Source organism: Ailuropoda melanoleuca, chromosome 11 (genome assembly GCF_002007445.2).
Source record: "Ailuropoda melanoleuca isolate Jingjing chromosome 11, ASM200744v2, whole genome shotgun sequence".
NCBI lineage: Eukaryota > Metazoa > Chordata > Mammalia > Carnivora > Ursidae > Ailuropoda > Ailuropoda melanoleuca.
Window position 1 is genome coordinate 56955414 of NC_048228.1, and position 24669 is coordinate 56980082.

General features: G+C 38.0%; 1 protein-coding gene across 1 annotated transcript in view; it reads left to right on the top strand.

Moving 5' to 3' along the window:
* Positions 1-16752, top strand: part of LOC100481638 (transmembrane protease serine 11F) — a 78492-nt gene extending 61740 nt beyond the window's left edge. Inside the window, exons 8-10 of the mRNA XM_019792765.1 lie at positions 8945-9204; positions 11114-11256; positions 15147-16752. Coding sequence (XP_019648324.1) covers positions 8945-9204; positions 11114-11256; positions 15147-15305 — 562 coding nt within the window. The 3' untranslated portion in view covers positions 15306-16752. The remainder of the gene's footprint in view (positions 1-8944; positions 9205-11113; positions 11257-15146) is intronic.
* Positions 16753-24669: the final 7917 nt, after the last annotated feature.

A 24669-nucleotide genomic window follows, 5' to 3' on the forward strand; every position in this document is an offset into this window, starting at 1 on the left:
GCTGTTTCTGGTAACATTCTTTTCCCCTGATTAGCCCCTCTATCCTCCCTCTGTCAACATCTACCATGACTTTATAAATAAGAAAAAATGAAGGGTATCACTCTTGGAGGTTTTCCTTCAAGAACCCATGTGGGCTGTGTGGTCCAGAGAGTTGTATAGATAACAGGAGGGACCTGCCACCTGTTTCACTGCCCCCACTGTATTGAAGACCGGCCCTATACCACCTGACAGGAGTGTGCTGCTTGGGCTTTCAGACCTATAGCTTTTAAGACTCAGCTGTGTCCGTTCACATACATGGACCTACCCAGGCACCCTGTTGCCCCAGGACATCAAGCACACACCATCTTTCCTCCCTGAGGTTTCTTTTAAACTCTCAAAAGACAAAAGCTCTGAATAAAGCCCTGGCCAGTGGCACTGTTCACACTCCCTTTCAGAGAAAACTATGCTTGGTAATATGAGGAGACTCTTGACCATTCTTCCAAGGGTAACACCCAAATGGTTACAAGGTACCTAAACCTTTCTTTATGGGTAGAGGTGTAATGAGAATGACCTAAGGAATTTAAGGTGATTGTCACTTTCTCACTAAAGAAGAAAAAAAGGATTCACTTATATACATTTACAGCCCTCAGAATAACTAGCATCATGTCTTAGGGGAACTTGAGTTCCACTAATTTAAGGCTTTCTGATTTGGGGGTTCACATAGTCCTCCAATCTTTGCCCTTGTTTTGGAGAATGTCACCCATTTTAGTTTATAACTGACCTCTGTTTAAAACACATAAATTAAACATAAATAAACCCAGAATGCCAATTTATCAATATGTAGTGAAGAAGGTAATTTACAGTGATTGAAGTACACCTCTGAGCAGGTCCAGTGCAGTCTCTGTGTGACAACAAACCTAACAGGAATCGGCCACAAGTGTAATAAAGTAGAGATAACTGGTGACCTTCATAAGAGAAACCAGTATCGGTGGTATGATGGGGTTGGGAATGAATTCAAGAGAGAATGGAAGAAAGACTTGGATGTGTTAGATACCACTTTCAAGGAGTTTTTAAAGAATGGGAGCAGAAAAATTTGACAGTTAAGGGTGGTTGTGGACTCAAAGGAAGTATTTTTTTTTAATGTGATAGATATTAGAGCATATTTTATGCCAATAATGATAATTGAAGAGTTGGGAAAGGTGATGACTTTGGAGAGAAAGGGCTCAGTTTGGGGGGTGATATAATTGTGTAATTGCACAATGCATTATACCGTTGTGAAGGAAAAAATAGTGTTCTTTGAAGACAATATCACAATTATCCAAATAACTTTGAAATTTTTATAAGTGTATTTTTTCTACAGAAATAGTGTATTTTTTTTTACCTAATTTTTTTTTAATTTTATTTTATTATATTGTGTTAATCACCATACAGTACATCCCCAGATTCCGATGTAAAGTTTGAATGCTTCATTAGTTGCGTATAACACCCAGTGCACCATGCAATACGTGCCCTCCCTACTACCCATCACCAGGCTATCCCCTTCCCCCACCCCCTCCCCTCTGAAGTCCTCAGTTTGCCTCTCACAGTCCATAGTCTCTCATGTTTCATTCCCCCCTCTGATTACCCCCCTTTTCTTTATCCCTTTCTTCCCCTACCGATCCTCCTAGTTCTTATGTTCCATAGATGAGAGAAATCATATGATAATTGTCTTTCTCTGCTTGACTTATTTCACTTAGCATTATCTCCTCCAGTGCCGTCCATGTTGCAGCAAATGTTGAGAATTCGTTCTTTCTGATAGCTGAGTAATATTCCATTGTATATATGGACCACAGCTTCTTAATCCAGTCATCTGTTGAAGGGCATCTCGGCTCCTTCCATGATTTGGCTATTGTGGACAATGCAGCTATGAACATTGGGGTGCATATGGCCCTTCTCTTTACTACGTCTGTATCTTTGGGGTAAACACCCAGTAGTGCAATGGCTGGGTCATAGGGTAGTTCAATTTTTAACTTTTTAAGGGACCTCCACACTGTTTTCCAGAGTGGCTGTACCAACTTGCATTCCCACCAACAATGTAGGAGGGATCCCCTTTCTCCACATCCTCTCCAACAATTGTTGTTTCTTGCCTTGTCTATCTTTGCCATTCTAACTGGCGTAAGGTGGTATCTCAGTGTGGTTTTGATTTGAATTTCCCTGATGGCTAATGATTTTGAACATTTTTTCATGTGTCTGTTAGCCATTTGTATGTCTTCATTGGAAAAGTGTCTGTTCATATCTTCTGCCCATTTTATGATTTGTTTATTTGTTTCTCGTGTATTGAGTTTGAGAAGTTCTTTGTAGATCTTGGATACCAGTCCTTTATCTGTGGTGTCCTTTGCAAATATATTCTCCCATTCCGTGGGCTGTCTCTTAGTTTTTTTGACTGTTTCCTTGGCTGTGCAGAAGCTCTTTATCCTGATAAAGTCCCATAAGTTCATTTTATCTTTTATTTCTCTTGCCTTTGGAGATGTGTCGTGAAAAAGGTTGCTCTGGCCGATGTCATAGAAGTTGTTGCCTATGTTCTCCTCTAGAATTTTGATGGATTCCTGTCTCACATTGAGGTCTTTCATCCATTTGGAGTTTATTTTTGTGTATGGTGTGAGAGAGTGGTCAAGTTTCATTCTTTTGCATGTAGCTGTCCAATTTTCCCAGCACCATTTATTGAAGAGACTGTCTTTTTTCCACCGGATGTTTTTTCCTGCTTTATCAAAGATTAGTTGCCCAAAGAGCCGAGGGTCCATTTCTGGGTTCTCTATTCTGTTCCATTGGTCGATGTGTCTGTTTTTGTGCCAGTACCATGCTGTCTTTGTGATCACAGCTTTGTAGTACAGCTCGAAATCCGGCATTGTGATGCCCCCAGCTTTGTTTTTCCTTTTCAACAGTTCCTTGGAGATTCGGGGCCTTTTCTGGTTCCATACAAATTTAAGGACTATTTGTTCCAGTTCTTTGAAAAATGTCCTCGGTATTTTGATCGGGATAGCATTGAAAGTGTAGATTGCTCTGGGTAGTATGGACATTTTAACTATGTTAATTCTTCCAATCCATGAGCATGGAATATTTTTCCATCTTTTTATGTCTTCCTCAATATCTTTCAAAAGTGATCTATAGTTTCTAGCATATAGGTCCTTTACGTCTCTGGTTAAGTTAATTCCAAGGTAACGCATGGTTTTTGGTGTTATTGTAAATGGGATGGATTCCCTAATTTCTCTTTCTTCAGTCTCGTTATTCGTGTATAGAAATGCAACTGATTTCTGGGCATTGATTTTGTATCCTGCCACCTTACTGAATTGTTCTATAACTTCTAATAGTTTGGGAGTGGATTCCTTTGGGTTTTCCATATAGAGTATCATGTCATCTGCAAAGAGAGACAGTTTGACTTCTTCTTTGCCGATTTGGATACCTTTGATCCCTTTTTGTCTTCTGATTGCTGTTGCAAGGACTTCTAGTACTATGTTGAATAATAGTGGCGAGAGTGGGCATCCTTGTCGTGTTCCTGATCTTAAGGGAAAGGCTTCCAGCTTTTCCCCATTGAGAATAATGCTTGCAGTAGGCTTTTCATAGATGGCTTTTATGAGATTGAGAAATGTACCCTCTATTCCTACACTCTGAAGGGTTTTAATCAGGAAAGGATGCTGTATTTTGTCAAATGCTTTTTCTGCATCAATTGAGAGGATCATATGGTTCTTGAGTCTTTTCTTGTTGATATGATGTATCACATTGATTGATTTGCGAGTGTTGAACCATGCTTGCATCCCAGGTATGAATCCCACTTGGTCATGATGGATAATCCTTTTAATGTACTGTTGGATTCTATTAGCAAGGATCTTGTTGAGGATTTTGGCATCCATATTCATTAGAGAAATCGGTCTGTAATTCTCCTTTTTGAGGGGGTCTTTGCCTGGTTTGGGGATCAAGGTAATATTAGCCTCATAGAATGAGTTTGGTAGCTTTCCTTCTGTTTCTATTTTTTGAAATAGCTTTAGGAGAATAGGTATTATTTCTTCTTTGAATGTTTGGTAGAATTCCCCAGGAAAACCGTCTGGGCCTGGAGTTTTATTATTTGGAAGGTTGTTTATCACTGACTCAATTTCTTCATAGTTAATTGGCCTATTTAAGAAATCTATTTCTTCCTGTTTCAGTCTTGGTAGTTTATAGGTTTCCAGGAAGGCCTCCATCTCTTCCAGATTGTTTAGTTTTTTGGCATATAGCTGTTGATAAAAGTTTCTAATAATCCTTGCAATTTCAATGGTGCTGGTCGTGACCTCTCCCTTTTCAGTCATAATTTTAATAATCTCAGTCCTTTCTCTTTGTTTTTGGACAAGTTTTGCCAGTGGTCTATCAATTTTATGGATTCTCTCAAAGAACCAGCTTCTAGTCCTGTTGATCTGCTCTACTGTGGTTCTGGTCTCTAATTCATTGATTTCTGCTCTAATCTTGGTCAACTCCTTCCTTGTCAGTGGGTTAGGCCTGTCCCTCTGTTGCTGTTCCAGTTTCTTGAGGTGAGAATATAGAAACTGCATTTTAGATTTTTCTATTCTTTTGAGTGAGGCTTGGATGGCTATGTATTTCCCCCTTAGGACTGCCTTTGCAGTATCCCATAGGTTTTGGACCGTTGTGTATTCATTCTCGTTGGTCTCCATAAATTGTTTAATTTGTTTTTTGATTTCCTGGTTTATCGAGTCATTCTTGAGCAGGATGGTTCTTAGCCTCCAAGTGTTTGAGTTTCTTCCAGGTTTTTCCTTGTGGTTGAGTTCCAATTTCAGAGCGTTGTGGTCTGAGAATATGCAGGGGATAATTTCAATCTTTTGGTATTGGCTGAGACCTGTTTTGTGTCCCAGAGCATGATCTATTCTTGAGAATGTTCCATGGGCATTTGAATAGAATGAGTATTCTTTGGTTCTGGGGTGTAGTGTTCTATATATATCTATGAGGTCCAACTCGTCGAGTATGGCATTCAAAGCCTTTGATTCTTTGCTTAGTTTTTGCCAGGGTGTTCTGTCTATTTCTGATAGTGGGGTGTTGAGGTCCCCTACTATTACTGTGTTCTTATCTATATGTCTCTTTATTTTGGTTAAGAGTTGGCTTGTGTATCTTGCTGCTCCCCTGTTGGGGGCATATATATTAATAATTGTCATATCCACTTGTTGAATACTTCCTTTAAGAATAATATAGTGCCCTTCTGTATCTCTCTCTATGGCCTCTAGTTTAAAATCCAGTCTATCTGATATGAGAATTGCTACTCCAGCTTTCTTTTGAGGTCCATTTGCGTGGAAGATGGTACTCCATCCCCTTACTCTAAGTCTGAATGCATCTTTGGGTTCAAAATGAGTCTCTTGTAGACAGCAAATGGATGGGTCATGTCTTTTTATCCAATCTGCAACCCTGTGGCGTTTTATGGGAGAGTTTAAGCCATTTAGATTGATAGAGATTATTGACAGATATGATTTTAATGATGCCATTTCTCTTTAAAGTCTTTGTATCGGTTGTGACTTGCTGCTCTGTATCACTCTTGGGGCCTTTTTACCTTTATAGAGCCCCCCTTAATATCTCCTGTAGGGCTGGTTTCGTGGTTACGAAATTGGTTAATGATTGGCGATTTTGGAACGTCTTTATTTCTCCATCAATTCTGAATGACAGCTTTGCTGGATAAAGGATCCTTGGCTGCATGTTTTTCTCTGAAAGAGCTTTAAAAATGCCCCCCCAAGCCTTTCTCTCATTCCAGGTCTCTGTAGACAGGTCTGACGTAATCCTGATACCTTTGCCTTGGTACGTGAGAAATTTCTTTGCCCTGGCCGCTTTCAATACTGTATCCTTGGATCTAATATTTGCGAATTGCACTATGACATGCCGTGGCGTAGGTTTGTCCTGGTTGAGCTTGGATGGGGTCCTCTCTGCCTCTTGGACACGAATGCTTGTTTCCCTTGCTAGATTAGGGAAGTTTTCAGCTACAATTTGTTCAAATATCTCTTCTAGACCTCTGTTTTTCTCCACCCCTTCAGGGATGCCGATGATTCTGACATTGGATCGTTTCATAGAGTCAGTAATCTCCCGTAATCTACATTCGTGGGCGTGGATTTTTTTAAGACCAGCTTCTATTTTCGTTTTTTCTTCTACTAACCCATCCTCCAATTCGCTAACGCGTTCCTCTGCCTCGGTGACCCTGGCCGTCAGAGCCTCTAGTTTTGACTGTATTTGGCCCATAGAATTTTTAATTTCTGTCAGATTCGCTCTCATTTCTGCCCTTAGGGATTCTATATTCTCAGCAACGCTTTCTCTGATGCTTTTTTCAAGTTTACTCATCATCTTGACCATTGTTGCTCTGAATTCCATTTCTGATAATTGGGATACATCCATATGTATTAATTCTGTGGCCGAGGCCAATTCTGTGGCAGAGGCCACAGACTCATTATCTTTTCTTTGCTGGGGGGGACTTCTCCTTCTCGTCATTCTGATGAAGAGAGATTGCAGGGTTGTCCAGAGCCCAAGTGTTGACTGGGACCCAGGCCGTGCGCCCTTGTTTTATAGAGATCTTAGGGATGTGGGCTTCTTCCTTAAAGAGTTTATTTATTTATTTGAGAGAGAGAGAGACAGTCAGCAAGAAAGGGAACCCAAGCAGAGGAGTGGGAGAGGAAGAAGCAGGTTCCCGGTGGAGAAGCCCGATGAAGGACTCCTTACGGAGCGCTGTGATAACACCCTAATCCGAAGACAGGTGCTTGGTGACTGCGCCACTCAGGCGCTCCGGGTTGTGGGCGTCTTGATTTTTTAGCCTGCCTTCTGGGGGAGGGGCCTGCCTGCAGGTACTCAGAAAACCCTGTTTGGGTAGAGTCTCTGTGTCCCTTGCGAGGGGGGATGGGGATGGGCACCCTGTGAGCCGGTATTTCCGGGCTTTTGTTCTCTGGCGGCTTTCCCTGGCGGTTTGCTATGCCTCTTCTGAGAGAGCAGCAGCGGCTGAAATTCAGCCTCTGTCTCAGAACAGAGGGATCGCGGATCGTTCTCCACTGATGTTCTGGCCACTTTAACTCTGTTTCTGTTGGTGCTGCTCAACCCTGCAGCATCCCGGGCTGTGCGCCCCACACCTGGCGTCCCAGCCCTCACTTCCAGGGCCGGCACGTCTCTGTCCTTTGTGTTTCCAACCCCGCCAGCCGCCAGCCGCCAGCCGCCCCGCGCGGGCTCCCGGAGCTCCCCGTCTCAGTCTGGTGTCTCACGGGTGCTGACCGCGAGTCCGGCTGCTCCCCCGTGCAGGTGGCCCTCCAGCCGCCAGCCGCCCCGCGGTTACCATGGTGAACACTGCCTAATGGGTCATGTATAGAACTGTAGATTCCCAATGTTGCACACCTGAAACTCCCACGCCCCCTACCGCCTGCGGGAGCCGGCCAGCCTGCCGTCCAGAAATAGTGTATTTTTAAAAATTGTGTCTAAAATAAATCTTAGTACCTGTATGTCCATGAAAAATGATCCCAGTCTTTGTGCAACAGTGTGGGTGGGGACAAAGTTCCCGACAGCATGTCGGGAACCACAGGCCATCTCTCTCTGACACTAACCGGTTGGATGTATCTCTCACCTGGGCAAGCCATTTAACTTCCGAGTCTTCGTGTCCTTATCCATAAAGCATTGGTCTAACTGGGCTTATTCCATGATGTTCCCTTTCCGGCGGGCAGTGCATGAAGGGATAGGATAGTTCTATTTGATCTACTCAATTAGTTTTTGAGCTCCTTAAGTCATATATTTCTTCATATCTTCCAGAATTCCAGTTTTCAAAAGAATTCTTCAGCCCTAAGATTTCTGTGTCAAATAAAATCTTCCTTTAAAGTATACATAAGTAAAACAGCCTTCCCCATCTCCAGGTCCCTGCAGTGCCCACCTCCTCCCCCGACTCCTACACACCCCAGGCCTGCTTATACCTGAGGCAGTGCAGAATACTTTGAAAATCACTGCTCTTTAAGGTTTTTCACTACACTTAGAAGTTCATGATTCACCAACACAGTAATCCTGCATGAACAAGGAAATCCCCTTAATGAATTATTCTCCGTGTGAATTCCTTCTACATAATTTTCCTTCATAGACAATTTCAAGTTTCTATACATTTCTAGTCATTTTTCACTGGGATAATGAGAAAAACAGGGAACTGGGGTTTGGGGAAGAATAGAGAGGTTAAGAGATAATAGGACTAGATAGAATTTTCTTGTAATAGAAGCTTGTGAGAGAGAAAAGCTTCTGTGTGGAGGGAGAGCCTCAAAAATACTAAGGGGGACTGACCAGGCCAGGTCAAAGGGCGGGGAAGGGGAGGCGGGTGGAGGAGGTGGAGAGACTCTAACAGCTTGACATTTAGTTAGATCTGCTTAGCCGTTGAATACTGATTGGGACAGTGTATGGGCAGAGAAATAAACCTGTGTACACATAAGGGTTTGTGAAGCAGGGAAGACGACACTTTGTGTCAAAGACCACAGTAAGACCAGTAAACAAGAACCAACAAGTGAGTCATAAAGGAAGAATGGATGGAGTGTCTGATACAGAGAGAAAATGCCTTCTAGCATCCATATTATCCAAAACAAATCAAAATTAATTTCTATACATTTCATTGAAATTATAGAAAAAACAGACTGAAGAGTTTTTAACAAAGAATTAAAAGATTGGCAATTCATTATAAAATATCATTTACCATTATTAATCCAAATAAAGCATGAAAATTCCATTTAGTTGCTATGCTCTTTTTAATTTTAGAGGATGTAAAATATTTTTAAGGGGATTCATGCATTCATTTGTCTCATAAATATTTTAAACTCTGTTATAAGGCCAACAACCGTAAAGTCTCCCGCCAGAGAGATTTTTCAGGAGCATAATCCCAATAGTTAGGAGAAATTCAATCTCAATCTCTTTTAAAGGATACAGTTAATATCACAAACCTTAGCCTTTAATTTTTTTGCAGAAATAAAGACCCAAGTCAATGGATTGCTACCTTTGGTACAACGATAACACCACCTGCAGTGCAAAGAAGCCTGGGGAAGATTATTGTTCATGAAAACTACCACAGAGAAACAAATGAAAATGACATTGCTTTGGCTCAGCTTACTACCCGAGTTGAGTTTTCAAATATAGTCCAGAGAGTTTGCCTTCCAGATTCATCTATAAAGTTGCCACCTAAGACAAGTGTATTTGTCACAGGTTTCGGGTCCATTGTAGATGATGGTGAGTAGTTCAACCTAATATACTTAGTACAAATTTGTCTTGAGCTCTAATGAGCTGTCCTAGGGAATCCCTTTTCAGGCTTTTCATAAAAATAATGTCGATGCCTCCAATAGGTATGGCCCAGAGCAGAACTGAAAGCTGTGGGTTAAAAAAGTAAAAGGAATCAGGTCCCTTTCCTTGAGTTCACAGTTAATTGGAGCAGTGGTGAGAAAGGGGAGAGGCTAAGAGAGAAGCAAAGAACAGACCGTTTTAGATGGTACAAGAAGGGACAAAATACTATGGGGCTACAAGGGAGTAAATGATTCTAAATTGTACATTTCCCAGACGTAGAAACTCTTATACTTAAGATGACAATCTTAATGATAGCTTTTTAAAAAAGATTTTATTCATTTATTTATTTATTTTAGAGAGAGAGAGTGTGTGTGCACACAGGCAAGTGGGGGGTGGGGCTGGAGGAGAGGGAGAAGGAGAGGGAGAGAATCTTAGATTCCACACTGAGCGTAGAGCCCAACACAGGGCTCTATTTCATGACCCTAAGACCATGACCTGAGATGAAACCAAGAGTCAGAAGCTTAACCAAATGAGCCACCCAGGCACCCCAATGATGGCTTTTTTCCTTTTTCTTTTCTTTTCTTTCTTTCTTTCTTTTTTTTTTTTTTGTCTAAATGCTTTCTCATTTTAATGAGGATTTCTGATGATTATAAACATGTTAAGTGTTTTGTGAAAGTTTTGAGAATTTTCATTTGGTTAGTTAATTTAATATATATTTCTTTTCATCTTTCTCACCTCTTGGGTGGTTGAAAGATACCAGTTCTATAAATTGAAGACCAGAACTTAAGATTTCTAGGTGTTAGCTCATTCCATTCTAAAGAGAGAATTAATTGAATGTTTTAAAGTGGGAAATAAGAAATGTTTAAGGTTCTATCAAAGATCATCCTGAAGAAAGTAAGAGACAAATGCTAATATATCTTTATCAGGCCTTTTTTTTCTTTTCATTTCTTTTTTTTTAAAGATCTTATTTATTTATTTGAGAGATAGAGAGCACAAGCAGGGGTAGCGGCAGAGGGAGAGAGAGCAGCAGACTCCCTGCTGAGCAGGGAGCCAGATGCAGAGCTGGATCCCAGGACCCTGAGATCATGACTTGAGCTGAAGGCAGATGCTTAGCCAACTGAGCCACCCAGGCACCCCTGGCTTTTCCTTACTTGACAGAACTCTGTTACATGTAAAATTTCCCAAATACCCCATGCATGTCCAACTGGACTTTGTGCAATGTTGTTGTAAGGCTCCTTTCGTGTTCTCTGCCCTTATCACTAGATTAGGACTACTCACCACCCGCTTCAATCTAGAGTCCTAAACTACTTCCTTTCCTTCTCGTATTCTCCAGCCTTGCTCCAAAATGGCATCAGATTGCTGGCATATCTTGGGCATTAGTTCTGTTTCCCATGCTAAGTAATGCACTACAGAATAGAATAGAGCAAACAGTGCTGTGCAGCTCACGTACTGGTTTCTGCTTGAATATCTCTCAGAAAATAAATATACTTCCCTGAGCATTGATTTCCTTACACAGAAAAGGGTACCAGTTGGTCAAGATGAGTGTGATGAACTCTCTTCTCATGAAAAAAAAAGTGCATACACACACACTATTACATATAGTTGTAGGGGTCCTAATAACTTGAAGATTCACAAATATGATGTAATAATGGGGTATGTATGTTTACATTTCTTTGCATTTGGGTATTTATGATACAGATATAAAATAGGCAATAATTAATTATAATTAATGTTAATAAAGTAACTTTTCTTTTGTGTTTTTTCCTAGGAATATACAACATATGTGTTTTCCATGTGTTAGATACAGTTGTATTGAAAGAACATATTTTCTGTTTGTATGTGTATGTTTGTGTAATAGGACCCACACAAAATAAACTTCGGCAAGCCAGGGTGGAAACCATAAGCACTGATGTGTGTAATAGAAAGGATGTATATGATGGCCTGATAACTTCAGGAATGCTGTGCGCTGGATTCATGGAAGGAAAAGTAGATGCATGTAAGGTAAGTCCAAAGTCAAGGTCAAAACTTTGAAAGGAAAATTTCCATTAGCTATTTCTAAATTTGGCATGTATTTCCCCCGGGAGAGGAAAAAAATCATCTAATTCACCAAGAATTCAGTTTATTTAATAATCATAATATTAAAAATTCTTGTATTGAGTGTTTACTGTATGCCAAGCCAAGTGCTAAGCAAGTTTTACATGTTATTTCATGTAATATAGTGAAATTAAGAGGTACTATTATTATGCCTATTTTACAAATTAGGAGATTAAAGTCTATTGCTCCCTATTTCTGGTTCAAACAACTACTTTTATGGTCTATTATTTTCTTAAACAAAATTGGAAACAAAAGACAGAGAAACCTGTCTGCTGAAGACCATTTTCTTCAGCTTTGGCATCATCTCTCATGCATCTTGTTTTCATCCCCTGGCCTCCAAGTCTCTCTCTTTGTCCCTCTCACTCTTCAGTGACCTTGACATCTGAAACAGATTTCTTCTCCATCCCAAGCCTGCAGAACTAACACTGACCCATTGAAATGCTGGATTCTTAGTTCCTCGACCTCCGAACCCCCAGCGATCTTCACTTCTTCTCAGTCATCATTTCTAGGGCCACATCTTGAGCCTTATCACCAAAAATTGTTCTGTCTCCAAAAATACTAATTCCCCAAATCTTCCTGTTTAACAACTATCTTCAATTGTTCCTGCCCGCATTTCAAGCTATTCCTGCTCCCTAGGCCACACTCTCTATATTACACCCCAACCTACCAGTCCTCACCCCAAACATACACAGCCACACATATGTAGATTGTGTCCTTTCTTTGTTTTATTTTGCCCTTTAGCTTTTATCACCATCTAGTATAGAATATGTCTTATTTAGATGGTTTATTGTCTGTCTCTCCCACTAAACTAGAATATAAACTTCATGAAGGCACAGATTTTGGGGGGTCTATTTGATTTACTACTGTATTACCAACACCTAACACAGTGCCTGGCACAAATATTTGTTGGCTGAATAAAATATCGCTTTTCTTCAACTTCATAAGGACCTACAGACCATTGTTTCTCTGCTTTATCACATTCTGTTAATCCTTTTTTCCAGTCAACTTGTCCAACTTAGATTTCACTATTAATCATTTTCTGAACACTTTTGCTAATATCCCAAGTTCTCTTGTTGATCTCTCTTCAGTGTTTCTGTCTGACAAAGTCCCAAAGCTGGAAGAACTCAATTATCTAATCTCTCTCTCTCTCTCTCAATTATCTAATCTCTCTCTGCCTGCACCTATGAAGTCAAATTCTCCTGGAAAAAATACAACAGAGCACATTGGTTCCACTATAGTTTCTAGATAACAAAAGCGACAGTCCTATTACTCTTGTTTATTTTTTTCCAAATCCACCTTTCTCTGAATTTTTCCAACATTTTCCACTTTCCTTAACTTCTGTGTTTTTTATACCTTTTTGTTCTCAACTGATGATTTTGTTTTCCAGTTTTCAAAGAAAAACAGAAGTCATAAGTAGAGAATCTCCTCATCTTCCCACTACCAAGCATGCAGACCTACCTTCATCTGAACCCATTTCATCCACCTTCAGCTTAGGTCACAGCAGAAAAGTCACCTCTTCTCTAAGGCCAATCCCTTCTCTGCTCAGGTTCTTCTTGGCCTTTTGGGGAAGTTTACATTAGCATTATTTCCTCTCTTTTCATAGTTAACATTTATTTTGTAACTAGATCATTTTCTATTCATCTCTCTCAAGTTGGGGGGGGGGGCCCAACTCTTTCTTGACCCTCCAGATAGCACCACATCTTATCTCTTTACTATGAAATATTTGGGGAAATGTCCATACCCATTGTCTCAATTTTCTCACCTCCCTTCAAACCATTTCAATATGGTTTCTGCCCTATCACTTCATCAAAATAGCTCTTCCTGAGGTTTCCACTGATGGCCCCACTGACCTCCAATAAATATATTTTGTACTATTCTTTTTTTTCTTTTTCTTTTTTCTTTTTCCCACTTCTTAGCACCATTTAATAATGCATACCACTCCCTCTCTTGTCTTCCTTGGCTTGTAATGATTTTCATCTTACATCTCTGCTTCTTCTCTCTTTCCTTCCTTTTCAGGTTCATTCTCTTAATCCTAGCCATTAAATGTTGATCCATTCTGTGACTGCCCCTCTTTTTACCCTATACTTTCTCCCTCAAAGATCTGATTTTCTTCCTTAGCTTCAAATGCAATCCTTTGACAGATGGTTCATGAATTCATACTTTTAGTCCTATCCTCCCCTTTGATCTCCAGACTTACATATTTAACTCCTACTTGGATGTTTCAAAGACATCTCCCCTTGGATGTTTCAAAGACATCTCAAATTCAAAATGTTACACCTGATTCTGCCGTTCTGCCCTCCCCACCTGATCCTCTTTCTTTGTCTCTATGAACAGCATCTCCTTTCATTCTGTTTCTTTCCCTACCCCTTACCCAATTAATTACCTAATCCCATAGATTTTTACCTCCTTAAATATCTCTGTCATCTCTTGCTTCCCTTTCCCCACTTTTTCCTACCGACCACTCCCCGCCCCAGTCTGGAGGAATTAGTCATCTTGCTAGTTTCCTTACATTCACCCTTACGCTCCTTTAGTCAAATAAAAGCCAGGATGATTTCTAACAAGATGCTAACAAGATGCTAACCTGATCATGTCAAACTCCTTAAAACACTTCAGTGGCTTACCTTCAGTCTTAAGATAGAAAATGTAACTTCTGAGAAAGACCCACAGGGTTCCTCAAGGCCTAGTTCTCCTGACCTCTCCAGCCTCATCACACACCATTTGCCCCTTTCCTGTCTTCTCTTCACTGTTGTTGTTTTTTTCCAGACTTTTGCATATGCCAGGTTCCTACATGCCACAGAGCATTTGCAGTGCCATTCCTTCTGCCTAGAACATGTTATATCCCCACCTTCCTTTTCATGGCTAAATCCTTTAGATATCAGCTCAATTACATCTCATCAAGAAAAACTTTCCTGACCTTCCTAACCTGTCACATTCCCCTCTGTATGTTTCTATAGCACTGATCATAGTTGTCACTTTGCATTTATTCATGGGCTTATTTAATATTGATTTTATAACCTAAACTTCAAGTTTATGAGCACAGGGACCATTCACTTTCAGTCATCTTTGAATTCTGAATGCACATCAAAATGTCTGGGACACATAGTTGGAACTCAATAAGTAGTTGATAAAGGAATAAATGAATGAGGAGGAAGAGGCACAGAGAAGTTAAGTATCTTACCCTATGTCACACAGCCAATAATTAATAGAGCTAGTCCTGAAACTTAGCACTTCACCTACCACACCACACTTTCGACCTCTACATCTGTATCTGTTTATTTACTTAACTGTCTGTGTTCCAAAACAGATTTAAGGGAGTTTATATAAAATTGAACAAACAAGCTTAAATTAGAATTATATGCATGAAAGACAAGGAAACAAGAATCGATCTATAATATAGAGTCTAGCTAACAATATTCAGAGATCATCAAAACTTTCCACCTATGCTTGCAAACACTACCTTTGTATTTAATATTTTATATACATACTAAACCATGCACGAAGTGTCTAATCAAACTAACAAAAAAAAATCCAAGGATGTTGAACCAGAAATAATGTAACCATTCCATGTGAATGAGGTTTAGCCTTTCTAGAAAACAAGGCACTTTAATGTTTAGGACAAAATTTTAACTCAATTCAAAGAAGCATTATATAATCTATCTCTAGTCTGGCTGCCTATTCCATGTACCAATTTCCTTTTTTTTTTTTTTTTCCTGTGGAAGGGAGATGATTGCAATGACCTTTCTCTTAAATTAAATTAGAGTTAATAATTTTAAATATATTTTTGTTTTTTTCTCAAGGGCGATTCTGGAGGACCACTGGTTTATGATAATCATGACATCTGGTACTTAGTTGGTATAGTAAGTTGGGGACAATCATGTGCTCTTCCCAAAAAACCTGGGGTCTACACCAGAGTGACTCAGTATCGAGAATGGATTGCCTCAAAGACTGGTATCTAGTGTGAACTGTCCATGAACTATATCCATGGCACACGAAGCTGAAATGCCTGCATGTTGTATACTATTTATAGTCATGTGGTTTGGATCAGTGCTTTTTCTGGACGTCAAGAAATCCTCTGACTTAGACCAATCTAATATCACAAGGTATCTTTGCATACAAGTAACTGAACTCTTTCTCTACCCTGAGGGAGGAAAACACAGCAAATGGTAATAACACCAACTCCTCACTTACAACAGAAACTTATTAATAAGATGAGTATTTATAAATGGCTTACCCCAATGGAAGACAAGGAACATCATTTTTTACAGGATATGAGGAGCTGCTAGGGCTGCCAAAAACTTACTGTATTATAACCTGGAGCACCTGTAACTCTTGTTGCAAAAATATCATTCCCTGAGAATTCAGAGCCTCAGCATTCTAGGACTGATGGCTGGACATTCAATGGCTAGAATGGAGAAGCATGGATTTACAATATAACTTGAACTCCAACCTGGGTTTGTAAGTAATAATACAAAGGACTATCATTAACAAGAAGAGTTGCTATTTACAACATGTTTGAGTGTATCTGAACTTACTGTTAATATTGTTATACACACAAGAACTAGCTTCAGGATCCATAATATTGAAGCATATTGTATAAGAAGCATTTCTGATTTATTCTTTAACAGCATCTTGCCACCCATATATCTATTGAAGTTAAGCCGGAAAGAAGAAAAAAGAAGAATCTTGGGAGCATTTTTCCATGTTTACAAGGAAGATAAAAAGAACTGATGGGACATAGGCTAGCAGAGATGCTTTCAAAAGATTAATAGCAGGGAAAACACTCCTCAGATCTTTGGTAGAATGAGCTATCCAATTATTTATCTAGAAATATCTACATCAGCAGATGGTAGCTGCTTCTTTTGTAAGTCTTCAGCTCTCTGACAGGTCACTATCTATCAGGTTGGGAGAATTGATTTGTATAAGCACTTGGAACAGTACCTCACATACATTAAGCACCGTGTGGATGTTTCCTGTATGCAGAGGAAAGGAATGCTTCCGTGAGCTTTAAGATAAATTAACTTAATGTGTCAAAGGAGTGAATGACTTTGGGGCTTAAATACAGCCCAGAGTCTAGTGGTGGAGTGCATAGGCTTTGGAACCAGGCTGCCCAAGCTTAAATGTTGGCTCTGCCACATGTGAACTGTGTGTCCTTGCACAGGTTTCTTAACATCTCTGTGCATTAGTACTCTCATCTCCACAATAGAAATAAAAATAGTACCTACCTCATAAGGTTGTTATGAGGATTAAATGCATTAATAAAAGTAAAGCACTTGGAACAGTGTCTGCACACAGTATCTCAATAGGGACTAGCTACTATGAATTATTATGAATGTGCCTTGGACTCAATAAAACAATATACTTTAAAAAAAATTATTCCTTCTTTAAATTCATGTAATTGATTTCAGAATGCTTAAATTACCCTGTTTAAAAAAAAAAAACCCTAAGTGATCTACTAGATTTTCAAAATCATTTTTTATATCTCAATCTATTTGGGACTAGGTCTGCTCGGAGACACAGCTTGCAGGTGCATGGTCATCTGTCACCAGGACTGTGACTTCAGAGATGAAGCAGCATTCATCTTCAGGGCGCAGATGTGAGACGTCAAGCGCTAGGTTTGATCTGATTTATCAGAGAAAGATCTAGCCTTTCTGTTTCTTTAATGACAAAGTTTTGTTAATTTATATGTATATGGGTTTAGCTGTAATATATGTAAACAAGATAAATATAACTTTAAAAATTTCCCAGTTATTATTTACATCTTAATATTAAGATATAATGAACACAAAAGTCATCCGTGTACACATTCATTTTAAAAAGAAAATGTCACCAAATTTCTGAGTTGGTGACTACTAATAACTAAATATCAATAGAAAAAGTAGAGTAAAAACTTAAATGTTTACACTTTCTTCTATATGCAGAGAAACATCCAAAGCTTTCTGGAGAATATTTAGCAAGTGTAAGATGTGTTTGATTGAAGACAGACATATTCATATTAAAGCTAAACACAGTCTTTGGTAGAAACAGGAAAACAAATCTGTCCACAAAATAAGTAAATTTCTACTATGTAAGTTCTATAACAATGAATATGTGCTTTTGTGTAACTATATTTACATTTCATAAGACTGATAGCTTTTTTGCATGCAAGTATCTGTGAAACTACACTGATTTAAATAATTCAATGCTCAATTCAATTAAATTCAATGACATTTTAACACAAATGAGAAGAATAAATACAAAAGTAAATCTGAGAAATGGAAAGTAGAGTTTAAAAACAGGATTTATAAGACCTATTTTTAGTTTGATATCTGACCTGTTGAGTGGTGTTATAGGAATCATGCAATACCTTTTACCTCATGTTTTCCATCTACCAAATGGGACATTGAATGATCTACCTCATGGCATTGTTGTGAGGCTTTCCTGTCGAATAATAAGTTGAAAAGTCAAAGAATGTTTAAAGCCTACTAAAAAATGCAAAGTGTATTATTGTAAACTGTTATCAGTACAGATGATGGTGCAAATACATTTAGATTGTAAAAAAGGGGTTTTTTTTTCTTACACTGTTGACACTTTTGTTTATCAATAGTATTGCCTTGTGAATTTTGCAAAAACATTGTGGTTAAAAAAAAAAAAAGGCAAACCTGGTTTTGCCTCCTGTGTTGTAAATGTTATAGTAATAGTCGCACCTTTAAAAATAAAAAAACACCACCACAAAAAACTACAATTTGTTTGATACACTGTTTTAAAAGACAAGTCAAATCCATTAAACTGACAATAAACAGTACAGCACATAATCCTCTGTAGAACCCTGATGGAATTGGGGTGCCTTGAGAACTAAAGTGTCGGTTTTTAATCTTAGAGCAAGATTGGACCAAAATTTTTGCAATGTTTAACTATCTCTCAGTAAAATTCATAATTCAACAACAGTAAGGGCAAAAGTATATTAATGGGAATCTATCCTTTTCAACTGAATAAATCTGTCACTTTATTAATATGTTTGTGTGAGGGACAGGGGATATGTCTAAGGCACCCCTGCATGCAGTCATGAAAATGAAAAATTAGCCTTTGCTGGTCTAGTCTTCTCCCCACTATTCTCATCTGTTATGTAGGTGTCACTAACCAGGAGCATTGCAGTTCTAGAAGTCACTGGAATTACATTGTTGCCAATCCAATGTTTTTCTTTGAAAAAAAAAAGTGAGGTAAGTTAAATTCACATGGTTTTCAGCAAAGTATCACTGGACAAAAACAGTTTTACAATTACAACACTACTTTAAAGTATATCCAGCTATGCTTGGGGATAATTTTAATGAGGCAAACCTGCAGAGCTAGTTAAATTGGCTGTAATTTAAAGCCTTAATATGGTATAAATTATAAATCTGTACTATTTTTAAATGAAGAGCAGCAAAAGATTTTGAATTCTACTAAAACAACAAATGTCTGTTTTTCTCTTTGCTCTTTTTATTGTCGCATTGGAAAATCTGTGTTATAAACAGATAAAACTATAGAAAGCCCACTAAAATGCAGGAAATTAAAATTTTTGATTAAGCTGCTTTTGTAAATACTTACAATAAACATTCTTTTACAGGTTTCAATATTTTCCTTGCCTTAAAGTTTTAACTATAGCTAATAAGAAATGAGAGCACTGCAATCATGTCATACAATTAAAAAAAGAAATAAAACTTTGCTTCCTACTGCCTTCAGTCTGTGAAATGAAACAATCTATCTACCTCATGATGTTTATGAAACTTTCCTGTTGAATAATAACATCCAAAAGTCAGAGAATGTTTAAAACCTGTTTGAAAAGAGCAAAGTATATTACTGGGCACTGATATTAGCACAGTTGATGCCAAACTTGCCCTAAGATTGTCCCTTAAGTTTTTATACAGTGTTACCATTTTCATTTATCAATACTGTTGCTTTGTATATTTTGCAAATACTATTGTTTTGTTGAAATTATATTTACTATTTCCTAAATAATATATCATTCAACTCCTGTATATTATTTTTAATATTAATTTATTGCAAAAAGAAAAATAGGCAAATGAAATTGTTTTTCACTTGATACCATTAAGAATGACTATAATCCAGGGGCACCTGGGCAGCTCATGATTTCAGCTCAGGTCATGACCAAGTCTCCCTTTGGGCTCCACACTCAGAATAGTCGGCTTGTCCCTCTCCCTCCCCCTTCTTGTGTACTCTCTCTCTCTCTCTCTCAAATAAATAAATAAACAAATAAAATCTAAAAAAATAAGAATGATTATAATCCAAAGCATATTATACTATAATATGTTAGAGAACTCTAAAATCAATCTACTGGGAACACTTTTTTTTCCTACTGGGAACATTTTAAAAGTTATTATGTAGTTGACTGTGAAAATATAAAAATTAGTCCAAAGTAAGAATTTAACAAAGTGTATTTTAGAAACTCTGCTTTGTAATATTTTAGTCTTTATTCTGGATTATTAAAAGTTCTTTATGTAACAAAGCTATGCAATAAAGAGAATGTTAACCAGTTATCAGCTTTCCTGTGAAGTTCTATGTTTATACATTTTGTTCCATTGTCAGAACCTACGTCCACCTTTTATTTTAAAATGTAAATAAGGAGATCATCCTGTCAGATTTTTTTCTCTTTCCACCCCCAAAACCTAGATATTCTCTGTAAAAAATGATCAGATGCCCCCCTTTTCAAATGTTTCCAGGAAGAGAAATTTCATAAATGCATCGGACTGCTTTCACCCTCTGTATTGTCGACCAGGAAGAGTTTGTAAAGCAACCAAAATTGTTTATTTGGGGTCTTAGGGAATGCAATCCGAGAGACACAGTGGACAGAAATTGGAAGTGTGCTCCAGATTGCAAGCAGGAGCGTGCAGTTACAAAGGCAAAGCCCACAAAGTTACATAACTTGTTTTTAAGGATTATGCTGACAGAGTTAAACTATGTAACACATTTATTGACTATTTAGCTAACAGATGTTACATTATTTCTGTTTTAGCCCAAAGTAGAAGGATGTGCTCCAGAAAGTGGTCCGGGTGCAATTGACAAGTTGTAGTTGACAAAAGTAAAAAAAAAAAAAAAAAATCTATGGTGTTCCAAAAATAGAAAGAGGAAGCATGCATAGGCCTGCTTTCTCAGGGTCTTCCGGACCCTATTTTGCATGACTCTATTAGCAATGCTTACTTCACCTTTGAAATCTTTTGCAGTATTCAAAACAAGCACCTTTTGCTAAACCTCAAACATGTATTTTCCTGTTTAGATCTACGTGGAGATTACTGAATTCTTGCGATAAGTGTTTAATCCACTAGTGTTTGTCCTATAAGTGATAATCCTTAGGGAAAGAGAACTAGGAAGCTGAATGAACAGGCTGAAATGCCATGAAGAAAAGGAGAATGTAAACATGGAGAGGATAGATCAGTAGAATCTGAAAGTAAAAAAGAAACCTTTGGAAAGATAAATATTAAGCACCAGCAACTTGATAGAAGTTTTGGAAAAGAAAACAGTTGGACTACTGAATAAAAGTAGTTGTTAAAGTAAAGGAAATGGACAATTGATTTATTCCCTTTAAAAAAAATACTACAGGAACATTATAACCAATACTTTTTGAGAGATAGAAGGCACACAATTGTATCAGCGTAACTATTTCTACTTTTTTTTTAATCTTCCAATCCTTGTATATATTCTTAACATATATCTTACAACATTGACATACAGCATATATAAAATTATGTTTTTTTCATCTGAGATTATATTACATATTTTTAAATGACTATGTGGTTTGGTATAATCATCATTTTTTTAAGTGGCTACCTTTGAGCTGCTACATCAAATAGTTACACTACACAAACCTTGCCCAGAAAGACAGGTTATCCCGCTATCAACTAAAGTTTATACCAGGGTCATGAATTATAAAGTAAGGCATCCTCCATGAACCCTCTAACACTGCATGGAACGAAGAGCACTGTTATCACCCATCCTTTCCACCTTTGCTTCTTACCCATCATGCCTGTGGTTTCTTCTCCTTCTCCTCATACTGCTCTGTCTTCCCTCCTGGCTTAACATCTCTCCACTACCCTCTTTCTCAGCTGGTTCCACTGAGTCCTTGCTTCTTTTTATAAGATGTTCCTAGACATTCAACCTCTTCACAGAATGTTCCCCCACCATCTTACTAAAGTCTGGATGTCCCTATGGAACACATCCTTTCACGGCAAGCCTCTCAAGAGATTGCTCTTTTTCTCTGACTATAATACTGAGTCAAAATTCTTCCAACACGTAACTAAAATCTTCCAAATACTTGTATAGTCTTCCAACAATTACTGCTACACACTAGTATAAAAACATGTAGTATTTTTAGTATATAGGCTCATGCCTCTAGCTATACCACACATTGCCTCTGCTAACTACTGCCAACTTCTTGACCTTGCCCCATATTTACCGAGGTGCTAGGTATCTGCTCAAAATAGACCTCTCTCTATCACTCCTATCTTCATTGTGGTCAATTTCAACAATCAAGTGGATGATCCACACCTAGCCTCAGTGCTTTGAAATCATAAATCTAACTTCTATTCCACTTCCATCATCTCCTGTCTGGATTTTTGGAAGAACCTCAAAATGATCTTCCTTTTTCAATCTTGATGTCCTCTAGTCCGTTCTCCTGCACTTCTGTTTCACATACCTTTAATTTCTCCATCTACTACAGCAGAGATACCTAATACACAGCCCAAAACTTGGATAGACGAGATCAGGTGCGTTCAGGGTGGTATGGTCGTAGACTCAAAACTTGGATAGAAAAACAATCTTAACTTTATTTTCACTAACTTTGAACAGAAATTTACTATTTCTTTCTATTATAAAATAGGCAAAAAAAAAAACTTCCAAAAAACAAACAAAAAAAAATAGTAACATAAGCTATATCAATGACTTTGTCACCAAGAGAGATTATAGATATTTTTATTTCATTTAACAGTTATTACATATATATCAAAATATGTCTATGCTCATCACAACTTTGAAATTATGTTATTCAACATTGCTATATCCTGTGATTGAATATGTTAATAGAAAAGCATATTTATTACTGTATCCAAATTTTTAAAAATTTCAATAATAATTTGCTATATATTGGTTTCTCTATAATTCTGTGTATTCTATTTTATGCATCTAAAAATATTATGGGGGGCGCCTGGGTGGCACAGCGGTTAAGCGTCTGCCTTCGGCTCAGGGCGTGATCCCGGCGTTATGGGATCGAGCCCCACATCAGGCTCCTCTGCTATGAGCCTGCTTCTTCCTCTCCCACTCTCCCTGCTTGTGTTCCCTCTCTCGCTGGCTGTCTCTATCTCTGTCAAATAAATAAATAAATAAAATCTTTAAAAAAAAATTATAAAAAAAAAAAATATTATGGGAAGGGATCCGCAGTCTTCACCAGACAGCCAGAGATGGACATGGCATAAAAAGAAATTAAGAGCCTTGACCTATGGGGTAAAAACAAAATCCATTTTCTTGATGTAAAAAATTTCATGATTATCCTCTTCCTATTTTCCATTTCAAACTCTCATCTTGGTTTCTTCCCTTTAGTTTTTAAAAAGGTATTTCCAGTGCTTTAAATACACTGTGATGTTGCATACACAAAAGAATCGTTTTGCCTAGAAGCTTTTCCCTCCTCATCATTTTAGCAAGTTTGCTTTCTGAAACTGTTGTACCAACTGACCATATTCCCAGAGTATCTGATGTTAATTTTCACTAAAATCTACTAACATTATTAACCAAATAGTTTAAAAGATAGAAAACAATATTTTCTTTTACTTGTTGTGATAGGCAAACTTCTAAAATGGTCCTCCAAGATCTTCTGCCCTAATCTGATTGTGAATAAGATGAGATATCATGTCCATGAAAATGTTACGATAAAAGTTAGTTGGCAAAAGGAATTTTGTAGATATGATTAAGGTTACTAATCAGTTGACTTTGAATTAATAAAAAAGGAGATTTTCCAGATAGGGCTAATCTAATCCTTTAGAAGTAGAGAATTTTCTCTTCCTGATAGCAGAAGAGACAGAGATTCTAAGTGTGAGAAGATGCACTGTTGCTGGCTTGAAGATGGAAAAATCATCTTCAGAGACTGCAGGTAGCCTCTAGAAGCAGGACAGCCCCAGCTGACAGGCAGCAAAGAAACAGGGAACTTAGTCTTTCTGCAAGGAACTTAATTCTACCAATAGCCTGAATGAGCTGGGACATGATTTCTCACCATAGCCCCCACAAAGGAACCAGCTGAGAGCACACCTTGCTTTCAGCCTTTGAGATAGTAGGCAGAGAAAAAAGTTGAGCTTGCCTGGACTTCTGGCGTGCAGAATAAAAATAGATAATAAGTGGCTGTTGTTTTAAGTGGCTAAGTTTATAGTAATTTGTTACACATTAATAGAAAAATTGACAAAGATAAAGAACTTTTATTTATTTGCTAATTTGAACAATTTGTCTGTATTTCATTTATTGATTGTAATTATCATATGTTCCTGTTTTGCCAAAAAAATTTTTTCAAAGTATAAAAGGGATGGAAATATGAGTGAATGTGGGTTGTCAAAGTGACTAAAAGACAGAATTAGCAAGTACTGAATGTCAAAGTATCTGGTAAGTGCATTCATTCAAAGGCATCAAAGTTTCTGTCCTCAAATCTTTCACTCTCCAACATGAGAAACGGATCTCTAGACATGAAAATAAGCAAAACTAAAACTAGGTGCCTGCCTGAAGGGAAAGCATGGGTCAGGAGTTATTCAGATAGTGTGATAGCCAGAGAAATCAGAGGATATCATCCTAGAGGAGTCATCTTAGAATGTAGGCTTTCAAAGTCTATGGACTCTATCTAGACAGATTCTAGTTAAATAACTTGAATCTTACAGCCAGGTGAATTTTGAATTGAGAACTGTGCTAAAAAGAAGGGAAAGGAAATTTTAGGTGTGTGGGCAAAGACACAATGGGAAAAAATGGACTGGATAGACAGAAAAGAAAACTCAAAGTCCAAGAAGGTAGGTGCCTCTGTAGCTACAAAGGAGAGTATATGGGGAGAAGCTAATCAGCTGGTGAAGCCCTTTAAAATGGCAGTTGGCCCAAATATATTTTCATTTTCCTATCTTAAAGCTGGATTCTCCTTTAGAGCACACAAAATGAACTACTGGGCCAGACATAGTAGTACATGTACTATTCACTAAGAAAAAGTAGTGAAAGGCTACCAGATGTTTTATGGAAACCTCTGAACTTGGTGCACGCTTGCCTTTCAAGATGAATGGCAGGACCTGAAGATGAGATTTGTAGTGACTCAGAACCAAAAGTGATACCTCT